At 41.1% G+C, this 24,882-nt stretch overlaps 1 protein-coding gene across 3 annotated transcripts; it reads right to left on the bottom strand.

Moving 5' to 3' along the window:
• Positions 1 to 1,280: 1,280 nt before the first annotated feature.
• On the bottom strand, positions 1,281 to 22,783 carry LOC122863613 (bromo adjacent homology domain-containing 1 protein). 3 transcript variants are annotated; one of them, XM_044170260.1, is made up of 7 exons: positions 19,849 to 22,783; positions 6,040 to 7,825; positions 4,857 to 5,215; positions 4,404 to 4,563; positions 4,184 to 4,263; positions 2,205 to 2,296; positions 1,281 to 1,822 (listed from the first exon to the last, which is right to left on the bottom strand). In XM_044170260.1, exons 2-7 carry the CDS (start codon positions 7,802 to 7,804, stop codon positions 1,633 to 1,635), a joined length of 2,646 nt encoding a protein of 881 aa, XP_044026195.1. In that variant the 5' UTR covers positions 7,805 to 7,825; positions 19,849 to 22,783; the 3' UTR covers positions 1,281 to 1,632. The 3 variants fall into 3 exon arrangements, with proteins under 3 accessions (XP_044026195.1, XP_044026194.1, XP_044026196.1); XM_044170259.1 differs by lacking the exon at positions 19,849 to 22,783 and adding an exon at positions 12,183 to 12,476; XM_044170261.1 differs by lacking the exon at positions 19,849 to 22,783 and adding an exon at positions 11,986 to 12,172.
• Positions 22,784 to 24,882: the final 2,099 nt, after the last annotated feature.

Below are 24,882 nucleotides of genomic sequence, written 5' to 3'. Positions count from 1 at the left end.
CGATTCATTGATTAGTCGATCGACTAAAATTATTATCCGATTATCAAAATAGTTTCAGTCATTTAGTCAAACATTTCCTGGTTCTAGCTTCTCAAATTTTCGTTTTTGTCATACATGATAGTAGATAGTTTGTACTGTTGGTTGAACAAAACAAGATAATTAAACACGTCACCTTGGGGAAATTATACAGGGCACTTTTCACTATATTGTGACAATTTACTGACAAAACGATTAATCGCTAATGAAAATAATCATAAGTTGCAGCCCTAAAGCAGTTAATTTTGTCCAGTGATCATGCCATAGCTATCAATCAGTCAGTCAGTCAATCAGGCAACAAAATCCTTTTTCTTGGGCCTACAGTACACCCATTCTACCACTTCCTAGTTGTATGTGGTGAGACTAGCTGCCTAAAGCTCTACCTGCAAGTCATAAGGCAAGTCACAGGGAACAGCAAAGGTGAAAAAATGTATGGAAAAACAAACAAAAATAACAATGAACTTTGGCCCTGGTCTTGATAAGCCTTCACAGGGCTCAGAAGCGTCTCTGCTCCTCAGAAAGGGTCTCTCTATTGGACCCTTAGAAAAGCCTCTCTAGAACAAAGCTTCTTCAAGCCAGGACTGTGGCTGAGATGAAAGCTAGTTTGAAAATCCACTGGGGCTCACTAATAAAATCAGTTTAGAGCCAATTTTAGTGTCCTGACTATAAATGAAATAGGCCCTGCTCTAGAGTGGAGTTTGGTATGGAAAGATCTGTCTCATAAAACCCCCTTCAGGTACAGTATTTTAGTTTGCGCAGCACATCACGTGAGATGAAAATGTATCTGTCAGTGTCAGTGCGCTGTGGCACACAGGAGAGAGGACGGGGAGAGAGAGCTCCGCTTCCTCTAAAGCTGCTTGTTTGGTTTGATTGCCTGAAAGCTTCCTAAAAAACCATCACACGTACCCACATTTATCCATTTATCCACATTGACAACTCGCTTTTCACACACACACACACACACACACACACACACACACACACACAGACAACTGAGACAAAATCAAATCAGGAGAAATAAGACGACACTCTCCATTAGCTGCTCCTTCACCCTGGCTGGTTGAACACCGTTAACATTGAGCTGACAGTGCAGGCTTGTGTTCCCCTGGAAGCACCTTAGCGCCGGACCATTCATGAGCCATTGGCTTACAAATGGAACAAACATGATTGTTGTGCTAAGATGCTTTGGGGGAAACGCAGTCCTAACAGTAGCCCAGTTCAGCCTGGTGTTCGGCATTCCTGGCTGGTGGGGGGAGCACAAGCCTCCATGTAACCTCAGAGAAAAAAATCCAAGCTAATGAATGAATAATTCTCCCTTCCTCACTCTTCCAAAGCAGGAAATATTGGTGCTCTGACTGAGATGGATTAATCTATCACATTGTAACCCCCCCTTTAGTCAACTGAAGGGATCTGTGCTTCATAATGTGTCAAACACTTTTTGCTTCATCTGTCCCTCTCCAAAACTGGCCCCTCCCCCTTCGTCAGAGTCCCCAGCAGAAAAAATAGGGGTGTTCAGTCCTTCAGCACCCCCCACCTCTGTGCGGGAAGAGGAGCTATGTTATGATTAATTCATGGGTGCGACACCCCTTCTACCCTCTACTGCAGGTTCTTTAGGATGCGTCCATAGCGGAAGTCGTAGACGTGCCGGCAGAGATAAACCAGCTCGGGGTCGACATCTGTGGGCACACAGCGGTGGGAAGGGGGGGCGAAGTCGGGACGGCAGGGCACCATGCTGACGCTGCCAGGTGGGGCACCTTCGGCACGCCGCTTCACCAAGGCACAAAATCTATTCAGACACACACACAGACAGTGGAAAAAAATAAATAAATCAAAGGTGACACTCTTAGTCACTACTATCTGCCGAGAAATCAAGCACAAATCAAATATATCTTTATGCTACTGTAATTTATTTGAAATTAACAAGCAACTGCAGTCAAAACAGACATTTGCAAATGATGTCTAAGCAAATGTTCATGGCCTAGTGTTCCCTCGAATTCATTAACAGTTGCAGTGTCACCGCTGTGCGATAAGGAAGTCAGAAAAACAGGCTTCCACATATCTCAGAAACTGAGGTGTTAATTAAAAAGGAACAACTCCAAACCTATTAAAAAGACTTTCTGCGAACGACTATCACTGCAGTGTATTTCTGTCTGTGTGTGTGTACTTACCTACAGTACTGGGCTAGTGGGAGAACGTAGCATCTGTCTTCTATGCAGGCCACACTATTTTCATCCTGATGCCGAGAGGCGAAAATCTCATTCTGAAACCACAGTGGGTGTACAATGTCACATCGACACAAGTGTCTCCTATTGTACTGGCTGAAGAAATGACAACACTTTTCAACTGTGAGCACAGTAATTGTTCATGTGCAATAGGATTGTGCCTCTGTGCTTCTACCCTTAGTGCCACCACACAACAAATAATCCTGCTCTACTCAACACGTGCTGTAGACATACATTGTGAATAGAAACATGAGTAGTGTTTCACTGTGTTCACTCTCTAACAGTGAAGTTGCTCTTTTCCCTTGCTCTTTGTTTGTGCAAGACTGAGGAGAGATATCATCATTTTGGCATTGTGGTTACGCTAAAGAGCTAACCAACCATCAACAGTTTCAGGGCTGCTGAGAGAAAGATAATGATGTCTCCAGCAGCAGTGACTATCTCAATATTTGTGCATAGAGAGAAAGTTTTCTTCACCTCCTACTTGCACATTATTTTCTTACGTATATCAGGACACCTCATTATGCATTATCACTTACTTATAATGAACTAATTATTGATAATTACAAAATTTCTATTATAGCGCGCCAATAAATATGTGATGCAAGTAATGCAAATGACAATACTTGCCCTGATTTAAGGAAATGATCTTTCCTCCCATACTCAAACACATTGTACCAAATTATAACCTATAATGTGAAAGCACAAGACAGTATTTGTCTAATAAAAGATGCCTGTTAAACTAAAGAATTTACTGTCTTTTCTGTCTGTCTTTTACAGCAGTTTTAAGAATTTCACTTGGTAACTTTAAATAGTTTCTAAAACATTATACAGTACAAACAATAAAATGTCGCCACATTCTTAAGTAAATGAAGTGAAAATTCTCCATTCTTTAGTCGGGCCCCGAATGTGGCACACTTTATATGAATTATTACAGTGTGTCTATATTAGCCTGCTGTGTTCAGTATGCAGCTAATGTCACTATGTTGGGTGCTATGCTGGGTAAAATTAGAAATCCCAATATATTCTGTTAAAAATAACTATGGAGACCCAAAGTGTTTAATATTAAAGGAATAAATGACATTATGAAATAAGTAATCATATGAATATTAAGAGTCTAAATATATAATTAAATCATGAAAATGTGAAATAATCCAATAAATTGTTAAAACTCAGCTTGTTATTATAAATAGTTTTACATCCTGCTTCTTTTCACAATAAAAGAGTTTATTGCAGGTCATTTTTATTTCATTCCAGCAGTTCTTTTTTTCCAAAGTCTGTTTTTATTTCACCATTCGCCATTTTCCCAGTGACAATTTTACTTTTTTATGCAGTTATGATTATGACTGTCCGCTCACTCCCACACCGAAGCAACTTTCAATCACAGTGGCTCTGCCCTGTTTGACTTGGTTGACAGACTCCCGGATGAAAAGTAGCATTATGAAATAAAATGGTCATTGGGGAAAAACAGCAGTGTGAAATAAAAATTGACTCGTTTTTTTCACACTGCTGGAATTAAATAAAAATAACCTTCAATAAACTCTGTGTATAAATGTATTGGATTATTTCACAATTGCATGGTAATATTATATAATTTGTCTGTTTGTATTCCTATGATTAGTTATCTCATAATATCTGTTATTTAAATTTATCTATTGCATATTGAACACTTTGGGGCTCCATAAAAATTGGGACAGCAATAATTAAATGATCGCATGTTCATTCAAATAATCATATAAAATTAATTGAATGTCAAATACTCATCCATTAATTGTACACATCTCCACATCACACATTCGTTTACCTAATTTTTCTTTTTTTTTTAATAAGGGTCACAGTTTTTCAGCGTGCTGTTACTATTTTCCTGCAAAACTGTCTGTAACCACTGGGCAGTATTTAATCGTTGCTCCAGTCCATTCGAGGCTCACCTCACAGTGTGTGCTGGGATCTCGGCCTCCCTGGGTGTGCTCAGGCCGATAGTACCAGAAAAGACTCATCATCAGCTCTCCTGAGGAGGCAAATTGAGACACACACACACACACAAAAAAGTACAGGTAAACAATCTTGGCCATATGTCCCTTCGTCCATCCATCCATGCACACAAACCAACATATCTATCCATGATCTCCCCCTCCTCGTCTCCTTCACCTGTTTTAGGGTCCTCCCACAGCGCTGATATCTTGGCAACATACGGGAGGGATTTCTTCCTGGGGCCCGATCGTAGCAGCACAGTGTCTCTGACATGTATCACTTCACCGTCTCTCTCGACTCCTTCATAACACTGCCGCGGGGCAGTCTCATCCTCTCCCTGAGACAGGCACATACACGTGCACACATGCACACAGACAAGGACAGATATAATTCTCATTATAAAGACAAAAAGGAATCTGTCACACGAAGCTGTGTGGTCAAAACACAATTATCCCCCCAAGAGCTGATTTTTTTTTTCTCTCGGCCAGGCAGCTGCGTGGATGCTAAGGTTTTTACTAGCAGGTATTGGAATACAAGAGAAAAAGCCTCACTACAGAGACAACTAGACAAATAGCTCTTTAATCTTTTGCTCATCTACACTACTCAGAGACGCACTCACAAATAACCTACCGCAATAAAGACCTCCCTCTCTGTGGGCATTCCAACAGGCCGCCAACCGTTGGTGGCGCGTCTGCGGCTGACTCTCTTTTGTTTGGTGCCGCTGAGGCTTGGCAAGGGCAACGGCTGTTTCTGGGGCAGTCGTGTGCGGCCCATGGACAGGGAGCCGTTGGAGGGCTTGGTGCTCTGTGGGCATTCCCTGGCCAGCTTTAACCTGGCCTGGGGCTGGTCTCGCCCCGAAAGGGGGGTCAGCAGGTGTGGTTTAGTCTGGGTGGAAGTGGGCACGCTGGATAGAGGGCAGCTGGACATGGGCAGGGAGGGGGGAACCAGAAGGGAGGGGCTGTGGTCACCCTGAGGGGAGGAGAAACCCTCTGGAAAAGTAAAGGATGAAAGTAACACTTTTAAATAATACAGCAAAAAACATCAAATTTGTGCTTAAAGCTAACAATTTTAAAGACACAATCATAATCTTCCTCTTACAGAAGAACAGTTGAATTCAAAAGAAATAAAATGCACTTTTGATCAGTTCAATACACTCAGGTGTTTTGCTGCTACAGCCTTGCTTGGTCTGGTATGACCAGTAGCTAATAGTGGCTAATGTTAGTAAACTTTAGGTAGCAGGTTCAGTTGCTGCCGTTCAACAAAAGTTACATAAACCTTAAAATGAGCAAATTGCATGCTTCTTTTATCTTATTCATCAGTCCAACTATAAATAACACAATTGTTACGGAAAATACTACATGTGAGCCTAGAGCTCCTTATCAAGAAACATCTAAGTCAGAGCTTCAAGCTATGGACACTTTCAAAGCTCATACAAACAAAAAAAGACAACAAAAAACAGAAATGTTCACACTTGTTGGCCTACACAACTAGCTTGAGGCACACATTTTACAACAAAGGACTCTTAAGTTAATACCTCGTTTCGAGTATAACATTGGGATAATGGTTTCTTTCATAATAACAGCTATACAAAGAGGGCTTAAGATGAGTGAATTGAAGAAGTGACACAATATTGAACTCAGTCTGCTCCAGATTGTATTGAAAATGCTAAATATTGTTGTTCAGACAATCTCACTGATAGTTGGTTAACGTGATATTGACTATATATTTCATATACTTACTACCTTCAGTAACTGTCTGGATTTCGAATCAGCTGAAATACTTCAGTGATCAACTATCTCCATTTTCCACTCACCTGTTTTGATGCTGTGTGTGCATTCAGTGCATCCTGTGCTGAAAGAACAACCCCTGCTGGTGACAGGAGGCATGGCTCTGTAGGTGTAGCCACTGATCCCGCAGGCGTCACTGTAACAGGGCGAAGCCACCGAGTTGCAGTAGGCGGGGTGGGCCAGCCCCGAAGCGCGGGACACTTGTGGACCCAGCAGCTTGGAGCCAGTCATCCGATTAGGGCATAAACTGGAGGGGGCAAAGTTCAGTGGTCGCGAGGCCAGGCTTGCTGATGTTGTTCCAGTGTGTGTTGGGTGGGCGATGTGAACGTAGTAGCTGGAGAAGCAGTGGTCGGCGGTGCAGAGGCAGGGGTGGGGGCTGAGGGTCAGAGCTGTGTGCGGATGAGAATGCGTCAGGGAGGGTGAGGTTACGAGGCACTCGCGCTTCACAGGGGTCATGGCTGAGTTAAGTGGCTGATCGTCTGATTCTCCATAGGGCTGCTGGCCCAGGAAGAAGGCCAAGCGGTGGCAGTATTCCACTGAGCCCTCTGGGGGACAGCAGTAGTACGGGCTCAGTTCGGTCTCCAGCTGCTCTTCCTTCACTTGCTTTAGTGGGTACGCTAGCATACTGCGTGACTGGTAGCCTGGTTTGGTCAGTCGATGGGTGCAGCTGCCGGTCTCCCACTCCACTTTGGGCTCAAAGTCTGCCTTCTTCTTGCAGGCTGTGCAGCCACTGTGCAGGGGAGGGACCTTTTTCCCCTTCTGCTTTTGTGAGCACCCCTTGAGTTTGACTCTGGACTGCTGTCTTGGGGTTGAGACCGCAGTGGGAGCCTTGCAGTCTGATGTGATAGTAGCTGTGGGTGCAGCCTTTACTCTCGGTTTACTGGTAGCAGAGGAGCTGGTTAACTTCAGCAGGGCTGCAGCATTGAGTCCAGCCAATCTTCTGGGGGTAGGGGCATCCAGACTCTCCTGACTCATCCCCCTGCTCTCTTCTCGGTTGGCTTTGGCCTTCTTGACCTGCTTAGAGCTTTGGCACAGTTCAAGTTTGTGAGACGTGGAGGCTTTACTGAGGTTTCCTCGTGAAGCCTTCAGACCTCCAGGGACACCAGTCCTGGTTGGATCTGTATCCAGGGATATCCCTCCATTCGTGGGCTCTTCCTGTCTCCTGACCTGTTTGGCTGCTGGCTGAGGGTCAGTAGCTCTTTCAAGCAGTAGACTGTTCACTGCCTCAGCATTGAGAGAGGCCAGCCTACGCTTGCGAGGTTGTGAGACATGAATACTCTCGTCATGACTTGGGCTGTTTGACTTTGATTTGGTTTTTGGTAATGACTTTGCCTCTTTTCTTTCACTCCTTTTCCCTGTTTTGGGTTTGGGTTTGAGAGATAAATGTCGGCGTGCATCCTTTTGCTTCCTTTCTTTAGAACTCTCCTTTTCACTGAGGCTTTCCTCCAATCGGGTAAGGAGGACATGGCAGCTGAGCCCCTCCCCATCTGAAACCCCAGCCCTTCCCCGCAATGGATACAACTTCCTGTCCCGTTTCTTGTCACGCCTCCGGTCCAGTTTTCTGTTCTGATCTGATTTTTCTGTCCTCTCTCTCTTCTCATTCATCCTCTTGGTCATGCCTTTCCTTTGTTTAATGATCTCACTTATTTTCTTTGTCCTTCCGAATCGTAGTGAGCGCTCAGGCCAGGCGCCGCCCATAGTGCCACCATGTGCGCAAGAAGGGGAGTTGTCCCACCACTCGGTACTACTGTTGCTCTGCCTTAGGAAACCCTTCTGCCTTGCGTGAGTCATCACATGCTTCTCCACAGGGGCCTAGAGATAAGAGACCGACAAGTGGTCAAAACTATAGCTTGTCCTAGTTTCACCATGTGCTTACAATGTTCACAATCAACAGAACAACAACCAGTGATCTACACAGTAGTTCAAGTTACTTACAAATAAGGCTTTTAATTGGAACCACAGACTTCTTATAACGTCTTTATAACTTTTGTTTCTTATAATCACACGGAAGACATTAAGATCAGCAGGCCACAGTTTTGGCCATGCTTACTGATCAGAACATGGTCAAATTGATGGTCAGAGTGGTATAAGGTGTATTATGAACCAAGTAGGGATCATTAACATTATTTCAAACTGTTTTTTATTGTCATGACTTAAAACTAGACAAAGCTGGAAGGGCTTTTGTGGTGTAGAAAGTACTGAGGCACAAAGAAAATGAAAACAAGTGCGAGCCAACAAGACACAAGCATAACAAAGATATTGACTATCTTACATAAGCCTTCAGTTTAGATTTAAACACAACAACAACATCTGATGTAATACATAAAGAAGCTTAATGATGAGCAAATTCAGCTGAATGGTTTGGTGATCAAACTGAATTTATTTGATCATATGGCGAGCTACCGCTATTGAATGCCTGTTTGAGTTCCTGTCATTATAATGGCTTTGTATGTGTTATATGTAGCATAGAAGAAACTGATGCACTCTGTCATTCATTCACTGCGCTTGTTGCCTTATCACCTAGTGTGCACACAGCATGCAAATAACAACTTGTTAAGGCCAATTGTTTAGTCTGAATGTTTAGTCTGAAAGGAAAATGTCAAAAAGGCCTTACTGCAATATTAAGCACAACTGAGGAAAATAAGACAAGCCAGCTAAATGCCTATTTAAATCTGGCAAAATGACTGATCTAAAATCAGTGTCTAAATGTCCATATTACGTAGAGAAAGGGAATCTCATGCATACATCTATGACACAACATACTGTAAATACTCCCTAAAGTTAGTTTGTAAAAAATACTCCCTGAGCTCATTGTGAAATTGCAACATAAAGAATCACTCCTGTATAAATAGACCATGCCTTTACTTAAGTGCAAAGCAGTGTTTTTATATTTTATACTGCAGCTCATAAAGATTTATTGTCTGCCTAATGAGATGGGTAAACTTACCCATCTACAGCTGTGATCTGCATTTAAAAACTGTACATACAGTAGAATCTGCACCACAAAGAAAAGGAGATTCTCGACAGCAAATATAATTATACTTTTTCTGTCATTTAACTTTGCTTTTGTAAACTGAATGGAGGGGTTTTTTTTAAACTCTCAAGAGCTTCTTGTCCTACCCCATTACTTCCCATAATTAGCTATAATCGGTTAATGAATTTCTCTCTTGAGGAGGAACTACACACAAAATTTTATTTTTCACTGTACACATCATCACATAGATTCTTGTTAGCATATGATGTTAATACAGTTTTTTTTTACACATAGTGTGTGTGAAAAACTGCTTTTACTGCTCAAAATTCACTTGTATGTGTCTGCTTGGATTTGAAAGTTTGGTTCAGCCAAATTCTGTGGCCCCTCCCTGTGACGAAATAGGCAACACTCCTACGTCTGTTACGTATGTTGTTGTCCACCAGAATCCCTGTCTTTCCACAGAGAAAAGGAGAGTCTAACAGCAGCTGCTCATGCGTGGTTAGCTCTGACAACCAGCTCTACGTTGCTGTCCATGTAACACTTAGCGGTGGTCAGTTAGCCTCCCCCCGTGTCCCCTGACCCTCTGCGTCACACACTACATAGCCACAAGCCCACGCCTCCTATAGTCGTTGCTTCCTCACGCCTGCATTTTTTAAATATGCTGGGAGGGATGGTTCTAGCAGAATTTGAGGGTGTAGTTACCCTTTAAAAGGACTATGGGCATGCATATTTACAGTATGTGCTTGTCTCTCTATTCTCTTAAAACAGTGGAAAGAAACTGACTTTGTGAATTTAAAGTTTTAACATTTCCCTAATTAAGCTTTATAGCATAGCAATCGCATAGCTATCAGTTTAACACCAGAAAAAAAAAGCAGTAATCCCAGGTCTTATCACAGTAAGCTTTTTAATGTTTTGCTTTCCAATTCATTCTGTATGGCGCTATGCTTCAAGAATTACAGGCCAGGGCATCTGTTCAGACTAGCATGGCTGTGTGAGGCACTCAGAGGCCTGATGGTTGATGCAGATTTCTCTGTATTTTGATTTCTGAGATTTTGGCCCAATGATGACGACTCATTTACAGTTGAAGCCCGACAAGATTTTTTAAACATGTTTGATTCTGTCTGCCCCAATCTGACTGGGCTTGTGCAGCATGAAGGCGGTCCAAGACTGAAATGTCAGAGTGATCCTGGCAATAGCCAATACGAGTTTAGCCCCAGGGTTAATAAAAACTAAGTACAACTTCCTAAACTACAACTCCCATTCCCATAGCGTTTCAAAGGAAATTACAGCATTTAATGAAATGTCTTTATTACCCTCCATCTCAGAAAACACAAAAAACAATGTAACATTTTTTTGTGTCTGCTCAGGAACAACGGGTGCATGTTAATGAATGACAACATCAGGTAGTGTGTGATCCCTCATCTTTTGTGTTTCCCTCCATCTTTGCCCTGTCACAGGACAGCTAACTCCAGGCTGTGCTTCTCAGACAAGATGTAATCTGCTTTGCAGTGTGACCTTGCCGGCTGAGACTGAACCAGAACACACCAGGATACTTTTTTTTTTCTTTTAAGTGATAAGACTTGCAAGATCTCCTACGACTCTTGACAATGTGTGTAAAATGGCAGCCCATACGGATTTAAATAATAATTCAACAGAATCAGGACACACAGACTGACTAATGAAACTGAATTATGAATTATCTATAGACTACACATCTTTTTGTATACTGTGAAATTGCAGGTCCAGCTAAAGCAACCATCAGCTTTATATGTTTCAGTCCAACACAAGTCTCATGCACTAGCCTCCAAATTAAACTATAAGTATGCTATAAATATAAATATTACAATAGTTTATTAAAAAATATAATCCAGCACAGCAGACAGAACACCAAATAAAGAGCTGCTAAACAATTAGGTCTATAACAGCCGCACAATGAGTGAACCAATCATCCGTTGGTGCTAATGGACTTCAGCATCGCAATATTTTCATCACAGAATGAATGAAGTATAAAAGAAATGAGATCTGCAAATAAATATAGACTTACCCTCCCCCTTTTCTGACCTCCCTCCCTCTCTAATTATTTTTTCTACAGTCCCTACTTTGTTGATTTTTCTTGTGTTATACTGAATACCTCTTTGAGCCTCTAACATTCTTCGAATAAGACAAATCTGAGATGGACAAATCACGTTTTCATGGAACTGCTCTCAACTCAAGGCCATAACTTATGATAAGGGGTCAAAAGTAGAATTGGCTTCATTTTAAGGTGTCACGAGCCAGAAAGGTTCATAAACCACTCCATTATCCAACCAATAAGCGACATGCAACACACCTTGCAGAAAACAACTCCAACCCTGCTCCAGATCACTTGGTAACACTGGCTGTGCATGCTACAATCATAAATGACTCATCAGCCAATATTACACCTGTAATTAATACCTCAGCCACTTGGTTTTTAAATGTGTCTTGTTTCAACTTTCAGGTAGAGCACATACACACATCAAAAATAACCAGCAGGGTAAGGTGGCCCATTCGGATCAGACTGAGGAGGCTCTTATTTTCCATGATCCATGTCACAGGTGGTGACAGGCAGCTACAGCGCGAGGCGCTGGCATGTTGAGGTTTATCAAGAAGAGATAAAAGACTAAAAGAATTTAAAACATTAGGTCACTGTTGGTTTTTTGTTTTCTTCCAAGACTTGCACCGCAGCCTTGAGCTTGATCTCCACCACCATCGGCTGAGATGTCGAGGACGGTTTAGATACATGCATTCATTTATACTACACGCGTAAATATATACATACAGTGGCCGAGGGCTACAGTAGGATGGGATACAGTAGGCTACAGCTTGACGTAGCTTGCCCATCTGAAGTAGCCAGGCTCTAAATATGGGCTGGAGAGAGGGGAGGGGGGCTACCCGAATACACACACACACACACACCAAGCAAAATAAAGGGCAGGCGCCCCTCCTGATCACATTTTCTAACCGGATTCCTTATTACCGACACGGTGGCTGTGTGATCACAGTCTTAGTTGAGACCTGGGAGGATATGGCACGTAGCAGCAGCGCTGTGTATCGCTTCTGGTGCACGAAAGCGAAAAATGGGTTCTGCGCTCCTCTCTGGACGGCTGGGCAGTCGGAACAACTTCAAACATTCAGGGCGAAATAGCAAACAAAAAAATCGAGGTGGTAACTTACGGCTCGCCGACACGCTTCCTCCTGCCAGCCGGGAAACGTCGAACAAATCTGCTGGTAAAGGGGGGGCGGGTGGGGGGTGGGAGAAGGCGGTGGGGGGGGGCAGAGCCGCCGGACTGGTGCGATGGCAGAGCTCCGTAACTGGGAGAGCTGGAGAGGAGTGGAGGGAGGACGGTCGGTGGCGCTGCCTGCGAGATGTGTGTGTGTGTGTGTGTGTGTGTGTGTTCTTCCTGGTTGGGCTTCCACCGATCTGCAGAAAACTTCATCTGAACCAGTTGCCATACGCTTGACACCCACGTCCTCCAATGACGGACACACAGCTGTTTATTGTGAAAGGGGGATAAGAAACTAAATATTTGCAGTAGGCTGTCCGAGGTAACTTGAATCCACTACATTAAAACACGGCGCTACATCATGGGCGATGGGTCGACAGACAGCCTCACCCTGGCATTTGTCGTGACCAAACCCCGACCAGTCAAGTCACCAGACTGTTAAAACACTTCCAGAGAAATTCATATGAAAAGGTATAAAATGAGGAAGGCATTTAAAACGACATCAACCGTGTCCCATGTGAAGCACATCAGATATGGTTTTTAAATGCTTCCCATTTCAAGTTCTGGTGTTAAAACTCACTTTAAAAACCAGCTCTTCACCTGAACTGCACAGTGTTGTGGAACCCGTGTATCTACTGTGCTTTAAAAGGGTTAAACTCATAAAATAACTTTACTAAAATAATTGATATACTTAATTATGTAGATTTTGTTACACTCATCATAGATGTCAAATAGTAGCCTACCTTCGTTTTTATTTAACTCTCCATTTCTAGCTGGGATTGGAAACAAGATGAACCAATTAGACTAAGTACAACCATCAAAATGCCCTCCAGATGAGAGGGGGCATGTGTTCCCTCAACATGGCCTAACAAACAAGCGAACTCCACTGAGCATCGTTGAGGTATGATGTCTAACTATAATACAAATGCTGACAGTGGCAGAGGAAGTATTTACACGCTTTACAAAAGTAAAGATAGTAATAACACACTACTTGACACAAAAGTCCTGCATTAAAAATGTTACTTATGCAGAAGTCAGGACTGTTATCAGCAAAATGTACTGAAGTATCAAAAATAAAGTACTCATTGTGCATTTCATTAAGCAGCAGTTTAGAGTTCTAGCTGGTGGAAGTGGAGCTAATTCTAAATACCTTATGTAGCTACTGTTAGGTAGTTTAATCTATAGCAATCATATTTTATATACTCAATATAAAAAGGGCCATAGTGAGGATTTTAGAAACTTCCCAGAGTAAATACCAAGGACATGACCTCAATTATCACTACGGCCCTCCATGTGATTTGTACGTATCATAATCTACAAAATAACTGGTAACTAGAGCTGTCAAATAAATGTAGTTAAGTCAAAAGTACAATATTTACCCATCTTAAATATTTCTTGCCCATAATCTGCCACCAGAGTGTTACTGTTCGGTAGAGAAACTCTTGCAAAACAGTTTGACATAAAAAGACACCACCAGATTCTTCACCAGTTTCTCTGCTTATTAAAGGCGTTTTGACGCAGTTACACAAAATATTTTTAATCAGTTTTAATTGCATCTGGCATGTAAAGAACATTTAGTGGTTTTTTTCTTGCACTCAGGTTCCAGAAATGTTTAAAGCATTTTTTTGGTCAGACGTTACAGTATGTAATCTGAAAGAATCCGAATCTGCCATCAGTAAAAGCAGCCACTTTGCTACCTAATCCAAACCCTTTTTTAGATTGCAAGAAATGGTGATGAAAGTCAGAAAAGCTGAAAGAGCTGAATTATACACTTGTATAATGAAAGGGTTGAATATGCAGCTATTACATCAATACAGGCCAAGCCTTTTAGTGCTGTGGGAGAGCAACTCAAGTGATACACATTGTGTAACGTCAAATAATCAATACCTCCACTTTTTGGGGAAGCTGATCCAATCAGTTCTACTGTTACATTAAAAACTAATCACTTATTATTTGTCTTAGAAAACAATTGACATTTTTTAACCTCCACCTGTGGATGGGATGTAGATAACCTAAGAAATAAACTGTTTGGTATTGATTAGTTCACAGGGGTGAAATAGGCGGATAGGTGGGGTCACTGAGTATGAATAACAGAGAAATACTTTTTTTTTTTTGTTTAAAGTTACACTCAAGCCCAACAAACTCTATCTGATGAGTAATAAACAATCACTTCCTCTACACTGTCTGACTGTGGCTAGCTTGGCTTCATGTGGGTTACAGAAGGTTCATATATTAAAACAGCAGAAAGAAAGTATGGAAGCGTTCACAGTTCTCCACTCCTTACACTCAGCATGTTTTTAACATTCATATTCCCAGTATCCACAGGCACTGCTTCATACTGAATGATTCTGTAGTACATGATTTACCACCTAATACCAATATTCAGCGCCAGTGCAAGAAGTTGCGGTGTCAAAGGCATAGGTGTGGAGGTAATATGTTCAACTTGGACACTGGGCACCAGAGTTCATGAACCCATCTCACACCAAGTGAGAGGCTTTTTAATATATTTACAGCTGCACCAATCAGCATTTTATATCGGCAATGAATGAAACGCAACCTGCCCAGCGCCAAACGGCAGACAAAAATTACAACTAGCTGGTGAACATACTGAACATTTAACTGTTACACAGCCAGATGTCTTCCTTCAGGAGCTGATGGAGACCAAAACAGAGCTAAAATGAGAGTCAGTATTGGACATTGGACATGAATGTCGGAATAACGGGAGGTTTTCCTGTTCTTCACATTCTGCCGACATTGTGTGAATGCAGCATAATGTTGCGCCATGTCAGCTGGATGTGTAATATAGCCACTGTTTGCTAACATGTTACAACTTCATGAGATGAAAAATATGTTGTGTTTTCAGCTTGTTGCTTGCTGGAAAAACTTTTTTTTTTTTTAAATCTATGAATGCAGCTTTAACCATGATGCAATATTTCTTTAAATCCAAACCAGTAGACTGAGTTACCTCAATGTCACCATATCTTAACTATACTGTAGTTGCCAGTGTATTACATGAATTATTTAATTACTGAAATGTAAAAATGGATGTGGATGTTTTTTTATACTTTGGATATTATGAAATCAATTAGAATAATTATGAATTCTTCGTTCTCTGTAAAGAAGCAAACTACAACTTTTTACAGCCACCTTTCAAGTGTACAGGGGTTGAGTGTTTCATGCTCAAAAGGCAGACTTTGTGAGGAGTACCACCACTTTTTAGTTGGTTTTTAGTTTGATCATTCAATAATTCACTTTTAACATATCAGAGATGCTAACAGAGACTCCTGGTGGACTCCTCATCCATACAAAACCATGGATGAGGAGTCTACTTACTCCTAAATCCATAAACATCCTTTCTCTCAGAATATACTGAAAAAAAAAAAAAAAGTGTGTGGTTTTGTTCTGGTTTCTCACAAAGAAAAGCAGAGACGGTCCCACAGACATGGATGGATCACAGAAAGTGACACACAGAGACAATCAAACTTCTGTCCACACATTCATACGTGGATCAGAGTGCTGGCTGCCTCAAAGGACTACACTCTCCGTTCAGCTTGTTCAGTAACTAACATTCTTCATTCAGTTGTCCCACATCTCATTGCCCTATTCATACTGAGAGCAGACATGAAAGCATCAGAGTTCAGAGTTACTGTGGACAAAGAGCATGGCAGGGCATTGAAAATTAATTCAATAATCAGGGCAGAGCTAGTTAAAGGGCCACCATGGGTTAATTATGAAATTAAACATATATCACCATGAAAAGACAGTGCCACGCATATTAAGATTTTATGTTATTCACAAAGTCAGCTCTCGCTAGCTTTTTATAGAGGGCATTACTGGGGTAGAAAACAGTCCAGCTGATGTGATTCATTTAAAAAAAGTGAACTTGTGCAAGCCTGGATGATAGGTACAGGGTTTCTTCAGGACAATGACAGCGAATGAACATAAACAAGCCTCTTCTAATGAAACCAAGCAACCGTGACGCTAATCTCGCTTCTCGTCAGACGGTGCTCCTGTATGGAGCTGCTAAAATGACAACCAGTGTAAACACACATGGCTGCACAACATATTTGAATAAGTGTTACACTCTAATGAAATTAAATTTATAGTCATTCAAACAGGTCTAGATCATAAGACTTTATACATAGATTTCAGATATTCAGCTGGAGTTGTGCTGTATATCTTTGGGGCATTGCAGGTAAAGGAAAAAGCCAAGTTAGTAGTAAATCATTAATAGAGGTGTACAGTAGCAATAGGATTTATTGTATAGTATATAACCCTATCATTAAATAGAAAGCTCAAGTCAGCACACAAGTTTGTTCAAAATCAGCTAAACTATACAACGCAGTACATTACACCTAACTGCAAATGTAAAAGAAGTACTCAAAACCTTTACTTAATTAAAAGTAAGTAAAAGTACATAAGTATTATCAGCAAAACGTACTTAAAGTATCAAAAGTTAAAGTACTCGGCCCCTGTGACCAATAAATTATCGTGTATTACTTTATGAGATTGTTGATATTAATGCCTCAATGCATAAGCAGCATTTTACTGTGGTAGCTGGTCGAGGTGGAGCTAGTTTCAAGTTAGCCAGTTTGCTCCAGTGGTTCCAAATGTTGGGGTCGGGCTCCTCCAACGGATCACAAGATACATCTGAGGAGTCGTGAGACGATTAATGAGAGAGGAAAAAAGAAAGTTTTGCTACACAAATTTGTTTTTGTTTTTTGTGTTTTTCCTCTAATCTTTGCTTTTTGTGAAACATTGGATCATTTTACCTTTTAATTAAACCATCTGAGAGGTTTGGAAGAGAAATGTCTCTTTGGTGCAACTGCTGGCATTTCATAGACATCTGAAACCTGTGACAAGGTGCCCCAAGTAGACTCAGCCTTTTTTTTTGTAAGGATTTTTGTATTGTATTTTATGTTTATCATATGTTTTTTAAATGTAGAGTCTTATTTTGAAAAGTAACTAGTAACTACAGCTGTCAGATAAATGTAGTGGAGTAAAAAGTACAATATTTCCCTCTGAAATATAGTGCAGTTACTTTCCACACCTGCCTAATGGACAGCTGACAGGACTGGGGGACAGATTTGTTTAGTACTACACTCAGAAATGCATCTCTCTAAAAGATACTGTGGTATTTCTGTTGAACATTGCAGAAAGTAAAATTAAGTATTGTAAACGATTAGCACGATTGAATGATGATACACAGTACTGGAATAAAATAAATGAATATAAGCATGGACCGTTTTAATATCCAAAACATACCACTAATCCAAACACGATCTAATGGCCCGTATTTCATTGATGATTTAGGCATTAGATTTGTATGTTGGCAGAGACCCATTGATAACTCACAGTTCGCCTTTACACTAATGGCTCAGATATTAGTCCTGCATGGCTATTTAATGGCAGGTCTAGGAGTGAGTCATTAAAACACTTCTACATTAGGTTTTATGACATTTATGATGGTTTAGGGAGGTGGGGTGTGGTCAGTTGGATCAGAGAGAAAATGCGGTAAAGAGGTACTGCACGGTGAGGTATAAGTCTGCTGAAGAAACTCCAAAAGATTAATGTTCAACTGCAATAAACTAGTGTGTCAAAGAGTGGCCTGGAAGATCAGTCTCTTCATTTACACTGCAAGATAGCCTCATGGCAGCCCTGAACAAGCAAGTCATTTTTGATAGTGTGAACATGAGAGAGAATTACTAAAAAGGTGGCTACTGGTTAATGGGGATTATTAAAACATCGAAAGAACACCACCTAAATGAGTAACTAGTTGAGGAACCTCTCCTTTAACTGAGCCACTAAAAACTACACCTCCTCTGACATTAGGCCACAATTTTATTATTCAGTTTTGTAACTGAGTAACAGTGCTGGAAAGTCACTAAGTACATCTATTCAAATTTGGTACTTAAGTACAATTTTGAGGTACTTGTCCATAACTTGATTATTTCCACTGTATGCTACTCTATACTTCTACTCCACTACATTTCAGAGGGAAATATTGTATTTTGTACTTCGCAACATTTATTTGAAAGCTAGTTAATACACTGTAAATCATTTTAGGGTGGTTCAACTTAAAAAACGCAACTTCCCGTGCTGCTTTAAAAATGTGAGTTAACTGAACTTCGGTTTATTGATTTGCGCAAAGTCGTCTCATGAGTTGCGTTTAACAAATGTTATACACAGATTTCCGTTACATTTTCTCACTTTGAAGAGTCAATTATTTGACTGAAGACATGAAGAATTTACAGTTGGAGCTGCTTCTGTTGGAGCCCCTTTATACCAGAGTTAGTACAAAGGCAAACAATTATCCAATTTAGTTCACATAAAGGCAAAGATTCAGTCCAAAGTCCAAAAAATGAATAGAAATTTGTGCAGCCGAACTTCTCTGCTTTTCTTTGTTCCAACTTAATCATCTCATGACCCCTCAGATTTATCTTGTGAGTCTGTGGAGGGGCCCGACCCCTAGGTTGGGAACCAGTAAACTAGCTAACTGTATATAAAGTTAAATCTAACTCCACCTCAACCAGCCACAGCAGTAAAATGCTGCTTACACGTTGATACATCAGTATTAACAATCTAATAATTTAATATATAATAATATATCAGTGACACAAAAGGAGTAGTTTTACTTTTGATACTTTATGTACATTTTGCTGCCAATACTTCTGTACTTTTACTTACGGAGAAGTTTGATTGCAGGACTTTTACTTGTAATGGTACTTAAGTTAAGGATCTGAATACTTCTTCCACCACTGCTGATCAAATATTTAAACATGGGTTTGTGATGCACTAGCCCGATATTAAAAGTGCATGAATTGCAAGTATTAAAAAGCCATGTGTAGCTATTGTATAATCAATGTATTGAGTTAAAGAGTAAAATTTGTAGAATAAAAGTATAGGATTTGGAATATCTGTACAAAATGTCATCACACAGGCATTCCTTATAAGCCTCATCAACTAGTTTAATATTATTAAAGTGCTGAAATATTTACACTTGACTGATTTCATATAAGTGTTGAGTCCAAGCACCATTATAATCTGGCCAAAAAGAAGTGATGAAAGGAATCCCTTCTAAAAAAGCCCTTCTGTTGCCACTTTCCCCTCAAACAGGTCTCATGTGCTGAAGATCTTTCACTGACAGCCCAAGCCTGGGGGGGGGGTGTATCTATGATGTCATAACAGCATCATCCGTTATGAGCTCATTGCCTTTATGACCTAATTGGCAAACGGTGATGTGGGCTAATTGCTTTGGCATTTGTGAAGCCTCTTCATTTACCTGAGCAGAGCAACACACTGGACTAATGCAGTGGCTGGTTATTCCTTCTGCCTCAGTTTACAGCGGCTGATTTGTTTATTTTCACTCAACCCAAAGTAGCCCGTTAAAGGGCCCGATGTGAGTCACACGCAAAGGGCAAATTATAGCCCACAAGGAATGCCTCAGCTGTATGTACCATAAAGTTTGTAACCCATCGTAACCCAGCCTTATAACACACACATACACACACACACACACACACACCGGGACTGATATCCAGGTGAACACACCGCGCATCCATCCAGCCAATCATGATATTAGAGCGCTCACAGGCTACTGTGTCCCTATCATTGACCTTGTTTCAGTCTCTTCCGCGGACAAAGCACTATTATCGCTTTGGCATTGCACTTTGGTGGTTGCTGGTGCTGGTTGTGGCGGAGGAGGGTCGGGGTGGGGGGGCTGGCTATGATAACACACACTGCACGGCCAATCCGACTGAGTACCACTCCCTGGGAATCTCCTTCATCATCATGGCCATTATCTGCCTCTGCAACGTCCTCCAGACATGACTAAAAAGCATACACAAAAGAGGAAAGCTGGCCGTGCAACCCCTGCTCCGCCTGAATAAAAAAAAAGAAAAAAGAAAGCTCAATGAGAAAAGATAATGTGGAGCAGCCGCTACTTACCGTACCGTAGCTCCGTGTGGCAGGCACTATCTCGTCTAATTTTCCAACGGTGCGAGGAGCCAGTCAGGGCACCTTGTTTTCCAAATGACTAGGTAAGGCAAGTCAACCTCGTCCGACTGGTTAACCGATGCAGCTCAACTCGAGGAAATAAACACGAATGTCGCCGATGTTTCGCCACTCCACTCGAGGGAACCCCTTTTTTAAAAAAAAAAAAAAAGACGACGAGAGGAGAGAAGAGACGGAGCAAACAACTCTCTTCTCGCACGAAGAGGCAACACTCCTTTCCGAGGCGAGCGGGCTTTGCTCAGGATGTTTTTTCTATCCCATCCGCTCCTCCACCGCCGACACGGCAGCGAAACCTTGAGCGTTGCTGCTGCAGACACAGTCAGCAGCCCGCACACACGTCGCTTATATCCGTCACTTGGCATTAACACTGTACGCAGCTTTCAGTTTGCGCACCAGTCGGTGTGTTGCTACTGAACAACAACTAGCAGCACAACATGACTGACTGGCTGGCTGCAGCGCTGACAGGCGGGGTGGGCTGCCTGGGTCCCCTCCTGCCACTGGAAAGTGAAGAAATCCTCAGCACAAGTCTCTCGGGTCTCGTTTAAAATGACAGACTACATAAGAAACACGTTTTACATAACAACAACAACAACAACAACAAGAAGAAGAACATCCTCATCCTACCTCTGTGCTGAAGCATGTGATGGCAACATGGTGAGCCTTTTAAAGGGGTATCAACGCGTAACTGCAGGCAAGGGTTGCCTCTCCGGTTCCACCCCGTTAACTTTCTCCGAGGCATGTGCTGTGGCATTAATTGGACAGGGTGATGACTGTCAGGCAGCCTGGGAGCACCTGCGTACAAACCAGCGTGCTGCAAATTGGCCAGGGGCTGCAATAATTCGTCCGACCCAAATTATATTTCAAATTAAACTGAACATAATTTTGTATTTTTCCACATCATCATAAGTGACCCCAGAAGCATACACCAGAAAGCCTATGGAGGCTTTACTTTGAAAAAGAAATGAACACTGACTTTCCATACTTGTCCATTCAAAGTGGGCAACTGTCTCAGGGGCCCAGACCCCCCAGGTTCACTGTATGTCAATTAGTTGTATTCAATTTTAATCTTTTTTAGGAATGTGTAAAAACGAAGTGTCAACTAAGAAGAGTCCTGAATTTGTGGTCCTGCATTATTACCTTATCGTATCCCTGTCTTTTGTCCCTGGCCTTCTGTGTCAAAATCAAATTCATCTTTATTGTTGTTTATATTATGCTCATGGAGCACATTCCTAAATATGGCTGTGTTTAATCAAATTGCCTAAAACTAAGTGACACACATACAGCCTGGGACCAGGAGTACTGGTTAGTCTCTGGTTCTTGGGGATAAAATGAAGCATGCAAGGGGCATGGGTGGGGGGCACTGTGATGTCTTCATTGACCCCCATGGAAAATTAACTTTTCCCGTGCCAATGTTGTATGAGTGGTCAGCTCAAACCCCACTGCTGCAGCTGGTAGAGATTCAGTGGTCTGTTCTTTGACATTTTAGTGTAGATGCTTGCTGATGTTAGAGCTTGAAGCCAGGTTGTCCACTATTCATTCAACCTTTATTTAAATCTCGAAGGCATGCCCTCATTTTCAGTGATGTTGAAAGTACAAAACAGAATAATTACACACAAAAAATAAGTAATGAGAAAACAAACAGACAGCAGAACACAGTTAAAAACAATTACATTCATGTGCGGAGTAGTTCATGGTTTTAAATTGACCTATAGGTACAAATGTGTTGAGTTTTAGTGTGTGTTGTAAAATGATCCAAGTGTGTGCAGCACAAAAACCAAAAGCAGTTTTCCCAAATGTAGTGTTTGCACGCAGGACATGAGTTTCAACCAATTGCTAGATTGAGTCAAATAATGACTGTGGGACCAGTTTAATAAGGAAGTGATATATTGTGGCAAGTTGCCATAAAGGGCGGTATAAATAAATAGAAACAAATGCCTGTCACGCCTTACTGTTAGACATACCCACCCAACCTTTTCATACAAGATGCAGTGATGAGTAGAATAACTGTCACTGGTAATAAATCTAGGGGGGGAAAAGAAACTGAATCTAGCAGTTTAAGAGTGGAGGCAGAGGCGTGTCTATAGATTACATCACCACAGTCCAAGACAGACAAGAAGACGGCCTCAATTATCTGCTTCCTACTGAACATTGGAAAATTAGCTCTGTTTCTGTACAAATGTCCAATTTTTTGTCGTATCTTGCTTGTGTGTCAATGTGAAATTTGTACTATGAAACCCTCTCAATACTCTGTCCATTCATAGTGGTAATATGCAAACTATTGTCCATAATATCTGGCTCTAGAAAACACCATGTATTTAGTCTTGCTTGCATTCAGGACTAATTTCAAATTAAAAAATGCATCTTGCAATTTATCAAAGGCTTGTTGTAGTATCTCAGTGGCTGAGTGTGCAGTATTTGCAAAACAATACAGAACTGTATCATCTGCATAAAGATGGGTATTACAGTTTGTTATAAAGGATGTAATATTATTAATATAAATTGTGAACAAGACAGGACCCAAAATTAAACCTTGTGGAACCCCCTTTGACAGTGGTAGAAATACAGAGTGATCATTTCCCAAAATCACACATTGCTGTCTATGAGACAGGCAGTCCTGAAACCATTTACAGAACTTATAATGAAAACCAATATCACGTAGACTCTGTAGGAGCATAGCATGATCAACAGTGTCAAATGCTTTTGATAAATCAACAAAGAACGCGGCACAATATTTGTGACATTGTACTGTGTTTAGCTCTGAAACCAGATTGGAGTGGACATAACACCAAATGTCTTGAGAGGAAAGATTTGAGCTGATTATTAACTAATGACTTCAGGACTTTAGCAAGACAGGACAGTTTGGAAATTGGCCGATAGTTATTAAGATCACTTTTATCACCACCCTTATGCAGTGGGACTACATGTGCAGATTTCCAGACCTGAGGGATAGCTCCAGTAGAAATGGAGAGGTTAAAGAGATATGTAATTTGTTTAGCAATATTTGGGGCACTGAGCTTTAAAAAGTGGTCACTAAGGCCAAGTGCAAAAACTCCAGAAGCAGAAATTGTGTCCCTCCAATTGTACAGAATCAAATCTATCAGTGTTGATTGTGAAAGATACTTTAAATTAGGTCTGGTCGGCTCATCAATTAGCTGTGACAGATTGAGATTGTCACACATTTGCTAACCAGTTGAAAGGTGGTGTCACAAGTTCCTAAAGTAGGGTTTACAAAATACCACACCTAAATAGAATTTGGTGTTTTTGAACAAAGTCAAAGATTTTCACTTTGGTAACAGAAGTTATCTGTGAAATTATAGCTTTTGAGTGGTGAAAAAGTAGGTCTGAAACCACAAGGCAGGATGCTTTTCCTCTCACACTCCTTGTTGAATTTCCAAATCAACCATGCATTTCAGTTTTTAAGTCTCCTCTATAAACTCTATTTCACACTCTTAATTGATTTTTTGAACAGCTCACCACAAGTGTCATTGTGTCAAACACATTTTATTTTGACACACTGGTAATTAAATGTAATTCTCTCACCAAGGAATATAACTTGAACAGCAGCTTAACAAAGTGGTTGTCAAGTGATGCATTCTGATTGCAGCAGCTCCTGCATATTAACATTTAGATGAAATTTTATGTAGCATTGTAGCCGAGGTGCCATGGCTCAAGTCCAAGTTGAGTCCTAAGTCCCAGTTTCTCAGCTTTGAGTTCTAATTATGAAAATCATGTGCAAGTAAGGTCTTCAGTCCTTGGTAGTCCAAGTCCAAGTCCAAGTACTGATCCAAGTCTCCACTTTGAATAATCCATAGAAGAACTTAATAAAAAGAAAATGTAAGACTCACATACAGGATAGGCCTCTTTCACAGTAGACAGTTTGACTTGTCACTGTAGGAAAAGCACAGGTGTTAATAATAACATTAATGATGGCTTTGTTCTATTCAAGTGCCACAGTAAGCCATTCATTTTACTATTTATAGCTGTGCTTTTCTAGCTGTGACATGTCAAAATGTCTTCCATGAAAAAGGACTATTTCATTATTCGGATACTTATGATACTTAACATTACAAGTACTTTCATCATGTATAAATACAAAAAACAAACATTTCCCTATGAAAGGAAGAGTATAACATTAAAAAGTCCACAGCGTTGAAGTCTTTATCTATATTAGAGTCATTACTAGTCATCTCACAAGTGATAAAAACTGTGAATCCAGACAGATTTGAGTACTGTGTCAACAAAATCCACCGTAACTCAACCAATCAAAACTGAGGACTACATTTTATGAATAGGTGTGTTCATACTTTGTTCTAAATATCGCAAATACAAACTGACTCACACATGTCTGCTGCTTCAGCTGTAGAAACACAGACTATTATGTGATGTCCAGTGAGGTGTCCATTTCTCCTGATTAGTCCAAGAAAAATTGGAAAAAGAAAAACAGTGCATTATCTGAATCAGAATCAGAATCAGAAATACTTTATTGATCCCCGAGGGGAAACTCTTTGTTACAGCTGCTCACTATCACGTCAAGGAGAAGACGTACTAAAGACGACGAGACGGAGCAACGGCAACAGGCAGCATGCACATTGGCGCATGCGCACTAGCATTTTTCTGAATGTAGATGAGGTTGATTA

Source organism: Siniperca chuatsi, linkage group LG16, assembly GCF_020085105.1.
Source record: "Siniperca chuatsi isolate FFG_IHB_CAS linkage group LG16, ASM2008510v1, whole genome shotgun sequence".
NCBI classification, from domain to species: domain Eukaryota; kingdom Metazoa; phylum Chordata; class Actinopteri; order Centrarchiformes; family Sinipercidae; genus Siniperca; species Siniperca chuatsi.
Note: the sequence above shows the minus strand (reverse complement) of the source record. Positions and strands in the feature narration are given on the sequence as shown.

Coding starts and splice junctions, on each gene's coding strand:
- LOC122863613 (XM_044170259.1), bottom strand. CDS start 12,461: ATGGCAACTGGTTCAGATGAAGTTTTCTGCAGATCGGTGGAAGCCCAA. Junction 5,216..6,039: donor CACACACAGCATCAAAACAG/GTGAGTGGAAAA, acceptor TTACTTTTCCAG/AGGGTTTCTCCTCCCCTCAG. Junction 1,823..2,204: donor CCACTAGCCCAGTACTGTAG/GTAAGTACACAC, acceptor GTGTCTGAATAG/ATTTTGTGCCTTGGTGAAGC.